This window comes from Gallinula chloropus (genome assembly GCF_964237585.1).
Source record: "Gallinula chloropus genome assembly, chromosome: 8".
NCBI lineage: Eukaryota > Metazoa > Chordata > Aves > Gruiformes > Rallidae > Gallinula > Gallinula chloropus.
The window spans coordinates 28,065,325-28,071,324 of NC_140093.1; the positions used below are offsets into that span (position 1 = coordinate 28,065,325).

Sequence of the window (6,000 nt, forward strand, 5' to 3'; positions counted from 1 at the left end):
CCTTGGTCTTTAGGAGGGCAGCCCTACCCAGTAGCAACCAGTCCTCCCAGTTCAGGCTCATCTGTGAGCTGGGCATGGAGGCATTCCATGGTCTCCTCCAGACTGTGGACAGAGACACCAACCGGGACAGACCCCAGCTCAGACCTCTGCCAGAGGTGTCTTCTCCTCAGGCAGAGCGTGTCCTGCCAGCCACTACCCCCTCTCTTGCCCATCCCACCGACTCTTACCCTCTCTGGCTGCCCAGCCACCCAGCCCACACCTGGATGAAGGACCTTTGTGGGAGGTGAAGCCCTTGCTGGCGAGGTCGGCGGTGCCCACTGCGCTCCCCTTGCCGCCCCACCCCAGCCACGGCCGGGCAGGACTTGCCCATCCTCCACGCAGGCTGCTCCCAGCCACCCTCTTCCAGAGGGTGGGTGACACCCAGCTGAGTGGTGTGGTCGACACCCCAGAAGGAAAGGAGCCATCCAGAGGGATCTTGACAGGCTGGAAAGATGGGCCAGGGGGAACCTGATGAGGTTCAACACTGCCAAGTGTCAGGTGTTGGGACGGAAGAATCCCAGCCACAGATACAGACTGGGAGAAGAGCTCCTGGAGAGCAGCCCTGCTGAGAAGGACCTGGGGATTGTGGTGGATGAGAAGCTTGACATGAGCCAGCAGTGGCTCTGGCAGCTCAGGAGGCCAATGGCATCCTGGGCTCCATCAGCAGAGGGGTGGCAGCAGGGACAGGGAGGTGATTGTCCCTCTCTGCTCTGCCCTCGTGAGGCCCCAGCTGGAGTCCTGTGTCCAGATCTGGGGCCCTCAATACAAGAAGGATGTGGAACTGTTGGAGAGGGTTCAGAGGAGCCACAAGGATGATCAGAGGGCTGGAGCAGCTCCCCTATGGAGAGAGGCTGAGGGAACTGGGCTTGTTCAGCCTGGAGAAGAGAAGGCTGTGGGGGGACCTCATTGCAGCCTTCCAGTCCCTGAAGGGAGCCCATAGGCAGGAGGGGATTCGACTTTTTAAAAGAGCAGATAATGGCAGGACAAGAGGGAATGGACTAAAGCTAAAGGAGGGAAGGGTTACATTAGATATTAGGGGGAAGTTTTTTACAGAAAGAGTGGTGAGGGGCTGGAACAGGCTGCCCAGAGAGGTAGTGGATTCCCCGTCCCTGGGGGTGTCCAAGGCCAGGTTGGATGGGGCCCTGGGCAGCCTTGTGTAGCTCCAGGCCTGGAGGTTGGTGTCCCTGCCTGTGGCAGGGGGGGTTGGAGCTCTGTGATCCTTGGGGTCCCTTCCAACCCAGACCATTCTTTGATTCTATGATTCTATGAAACGTGCTCCATGGCTTTCCCAGCATGAGATGACAGCCCTGTTTCTCCCCAGGATGCCTCTTTGGCCATTACTGGAGATGGGTGTGACATTTGGCTTTCTCTGGTCACTGAGGACCTCCCCTGTTCTCCGTGACCTCGCACAGATGATGATGAACAGCAGCTCTGTAAGGACACCAGCCCCTCTTAGAGTGGGAGCTCATCGTGTTGCTTTGCAGGTCCCAGCTCTGGGTCAGCCTCAGCTGTGCCGGCACCGTGCCCCCGTGCCCAGGCAAAGCTGCTGCCCCCTCCTGTGATGGCAGAGCACTGGGTATCCCCCACATTGGCTCAAGAGGAGCAGCAACACCCAATTTTTATCCCTGTCCCACGCAGTGCTGGCCACCTTGGTCCCCACCTACGTGTGCACCCCACATCCCCTGGTGAAAGGAGAAGCAGCAGCGGCTGTGGCAGTGCAGGATGAGCACACATCCACCCTCAGAGGCTGGACCCAGCACTCACAGTGGGGGCAGAAATGGCCCTGGGCATGGGGTGCTCTCAGGGTGCTCTCACCCAGCCAGTGGAGAGACACCAAAACGCAGCTGCAGTACCTGCTGGCCATGCAGACCCACTGCAGGACACTGGAGGGGCTTCCAGGTCACCGCTGGCCCCTGGGCGTGCAGCTTACGGGCAGAACAGCTGAAGTAGCTTGAGGGATTCCCCAGCTGGGCCCTGCTTTGGTTTGGGCTGTTTTGGTCTAAATAGGGCCAGAGAGAAGCTGTTTTCTGAGGGGAATTTGACAGTTGGGTTTCCAGGGCAGGGCTGCTGCCTGGTCCAGCACAGCCCAACCTACAGCCTTCCCTCCAGCCCAGCAGGACAGCCGGCCATGCAGGGCTCACCAGTGACCTCAGTCCTCAACCCCATCCCTGTGCCGGGGACACGGCCGCTGTGCCAGCCCCACTGCCAGCCCTGGCCCCCAACATCACTCCCAGCCCCGTGCCAGCCTCGGGCACCCCCCTCCAGCACCCCCCAGGACACAACCCGGGGTGCAAGGCTGAGGGACAGCAGGGCTGGCTGCGGCGCTCGGGCCCCCAGTGCACCCCGCGTGACCCCGCTGAGCTCCGCTGGGTCCGGGCAGGGACAAACCTCCAAGGAAGCAGACTCCAGCACCACCACTGTGCTTCCCCACCTTCCCATCAACCCCAGACAACAGGTTTTTCTGGAGACACCCCGCTGAAGCAGCTGCTCTGGTTCTCAGCAGGGCTTTTGGCACGAGCCACCGTCGCTTCCCATTTCCCTCCCAGTGCCCCCAGGAGCAAAGCTGCACTTCCCCAGGTAGCACTGCTGGGGTGGCAGAGCTGGCTGGAGGAAAACCCCCCCCAGCCCACAAGAGCAGGCCTTGTGCAATCGGGAGGAAGGCTTTCTCTTCACATCTGCTTCACCCAGCCCTTGCTGGAGGAGAATGAACGGATGAGAAAATGTGACTGCTGATTGATAGAATTTATACTGGAGCCTTTCCATTGGGATCTTACAGCGTCGTGACTCAGGCTACGTGTAGCGGGCTCCGGTAGCCACAGTCGCCACCTGCCCAAGCGTTGACACCCCAGAACCTGTTTCTCAGCCCCTGCTGACCATGCCTGTCTTATCAACACACGCACAGGGGTGCACACCCAGCGCTGCCTATGCTTGCTCCAGCCTGGGGTGATCCGTGGAGCCTGGCTGCAGAGCTGGAGGAGGTTTTGCAGCAGAAGGTGGGCTGTGGGGGATGAATAAATAGAAGGAACTTCCTGAATGGGGGCAAAAACCAGCTCGCAGTGGGCCACTGTCTCTGCCTCCTTGGCCAAAGGTGGTCACTGTCCCATCTGCTTGGCTCTCACCAACACCAGCTGAAGGTTTCTGCTGAAGATGTGTCCCTTGGGAATGCCCAGCACGGCCCCAGGCTCCATCACTGGCCATGACCCTACATGGTTTGAGCACACTTAGGGCATCCATAGCAGGAGCAGAAGCTCTCCTGGCATGCCCTGGTCCTCCAGCCAGCAAGTCTCCATCTCACCCACCTCGGAGCAATAACCGCCTGTAATCCCGCCAACCCGCTCGCATTCACCCTTCCTGAGCTCTTCCTCCTCCTCCTCCTCCTCCTCCTCTTCCTCAGCTGTCAGTAAGGGCTGGACATCCCACACCGGCTTTTCACCATTTTCAGCAGCTTTTGCTTGAGCGTGAGGAAGACGATGGCGAAGGCCACCAGGAGGGTCAGGCAGGTGGGCAGGGCCAGCACCAGGTAGAGGAGCGCCAGGTCAGCCGTCTGCCAGCGGCAGCTCCACAGGACGGGCTCGGGCAGCGCCCCGGGGCTCAGCGTGCGGGAGGCGAAGCTGCAGGTCACCTCCTGCCCGTCGGGGATGCGCAGCCCCTGGGCGCCCCGCAGCGCGTCCCACCAGCCCAGCGTGCAGCAGTTGTAGGGGTTCCGGCTGAGGTAGAGCTCCCGCAGGCTCCTGCCCAGCGGTGTCAGCGCCACGTCCGGCGGCAGGGCCGGGAGGCCGTTGTCCCGCAGGTCCAGGCCGCGCAGCCTGAGGAGGCCCAGCGAGGTGGGGAAGGCGGGCAGGGAGTTCCCGGACAGGTCCAAGCGCACCAGGGCGTTAAAGGCGGAGAAGTCCAGCGCCGCGGAGGAGAGGCTGGTGTTCCTCAGGGACAGCTCCCGCAGCGTCAGAGCCAGGTCCTGCAGCCACCCCAGGTCTCCAGACAGAGCCTGGTGGTTGTCAGAGAGGTCCAAGCGCATCAGCGACGTCCCCTGGAAGGGGTGGCCGCTCAGGCCCCGCAGACCACAGCCGGCCAAGGAGAGATGAGTCAAAGTCTCCACACCCCTGATGTCCACGCACGGGGCACGTTCCGCCTGGCCTGCGACGGGTGGCTGGGGACAGAGGTCAACCCGATTGCGGCTGAGGTCCACGGTAGCGATCTTCCTGGTGTAGGTGAACACCCCAGGAGGGAGCACCTGCAGCCTGTTGGCGCTGAGGTTGAAGAGCTGCAGGTTGGGCAGGACGTCCCCAGAACCCGCCTCCGCCCCCAGCTCCACCAGCTGGTTCTGGCTGAGGTCCAGCTCCATCAGCATGGGTAAGGGACCCCCCTCTGACAGGTGAAAGGTCTCCAGGCAGTTCTGGTTGAGCTTCAGGTGGGTCAGGGAGGGCATCTGGGACAGCAATCCCTCCGGCAGGTACCAGACCTGGTTCTGGCTCATGTCCAGGAGGCGCAGGGCGGAGAGGTTGCTGTGGCAGATCTCATCCCAGAGACTGACCGTGGTGATGTTGGTGGTGTTGCCGTCGATGAGCAGGAACTGCACCGTGACGTCTGCAAGGGACGTGCCGTTGGGGAGGCGCTGGTAGAAGCTCATCTCGTTGTCCCTCAGCAGCAGGGAGTGCAGCTTGCTCTGCCTGGGCAGCACGGGGAAGAAGAGAAGGTGGTTGTGGGACAGGTCCAGCACCTCCAGCTCAAAGAGGTCATCGCTTTCCAGGGCCAGAAACCACTCGATGATGTTGTTGCTGACGTTGAGCACCCTGAGCTGGGTGAGGCCGAACTCCACCACGCAGGGGAGGTAGTTGTAAGCTATGTTGAGCCTTTGCAGCTTCTGCAGCCCTTCAAAAGCTTGGTCGATCTCAAAGATGTAGTTCTTCTCCAGGTTCAGCTCCAAAAGCTGCGTCAGGTTCGTGAAGACGGACGAGTCCAGCCTCATGATAATGTTTCTGGCCACAGACAAGGACTCCAAGGAGGACAGGTTCCAGACCAAAACAGACACCATGTCCTCAGTGAGGCGGTTCCCAGCCAGATCCAGCGTCCTCAAGGCGGGCAGAACAGAAAAAGCAGCTGCTGTCAACGAGTAGTTGGTGAAGAGGAGATTGTCTGCCAGGGAGAGCACATGGAGGCCCTGGCTGCTGAGGAAGGTGCCGGGCTCGATGAGCTCCAGACGGTTCTTGATCAAGCTGAGATGCCGCAGCTGGTGGTACGAGAGCAGAGAGGTGTTTCCCAGTACCTGGATAGTGTTCTCATCAAGCAACAGCTCCTCGGTATCCCCTCGAAGACTTCCTGGGACGGAGCTCAACCACCTCCTGGTGCAGTCCATGGTGCTGTGTACCTAAAGCAAGAAGCATCATGTCATGAGGGGTGGGACGTGGGGGGGAGGTGAGGCAGGAGGAGTTTGGGGAGCAGAGTGAGGATGGAGGCGGTGGCTCCACAGTGAGGGTCTTGGCACCCGTAGCTGGGAGAGGGAAGGTCTGGCCATGTGGAGTTCTCCTGGGCTTTGCAGGGCAGGACCAAGCAATCAGAAGGATGAGGGTTTGCAAGAGACACTTACGAGCTCGCAGCCGCCAGGAGATGTTGCCCAGGCTGCAACCGCCCCGCTTCCCCATCCCGCTGCCAGGAGGACCAGAAGCAGGGAGAGACCGGGGAGCGGGGCCTCCATCTCAGCAGCAGCAGCACTCCTGCAAAGACACAGACAGAGGTGAGAAGGTCCAAAGCTGCAGACCACTCATCTCGAAGGGTCTTCCCAGGGAGCCCATCGGAGCGGTGGTGGTCTGCTGCCCGCAGGCAGGTGCGCAGCTCCCACTGGTGCCCCTCACCAGGAGCACCCAAGAAGTGATGGGCTCCCAAAATGCCACAGCAGTGGCCACCATGTCCCACAAGACCTGGGCCAAGGCAAGCTGGCCACAAAGAACCAGCAAGGAGCCCTGG

At 61.0% G+C, this 6,000-nt stretch overlaps 1 protein-coding gene across 1 annotated transcript; it reads right to left on the minus strand.

Annotated features, from left to right (window-relative positions):
- Positions 1 to 3,436: 3,436 nt before the first annotated feature.
- On the minus strand, positions 3,437 to 5,746 carry NRROS (negative regulator of reactive oxygen species; the record flags this gene model as incomplete). The annotated part of the gene is made up of 2 exons (XM_084267484.1): positions 5,624 to 5,746; positions 3,437 to 5,404 (listed from the first exon to the last, which is right to left on the minus strand). The coding sequence occupies exons 1-2, from the start codon at positions 5,729 to 5,731 to the stop codon at positions 3,437 to 3,439; spliced, it is 2,076 nt and encodes a 691-aa protein (XP_084123610.1). The 5' UTR covers positions 5,732 to 5,746.
- Positions 5,747 to 6,000: the final 254 nt, after the last annotated feature.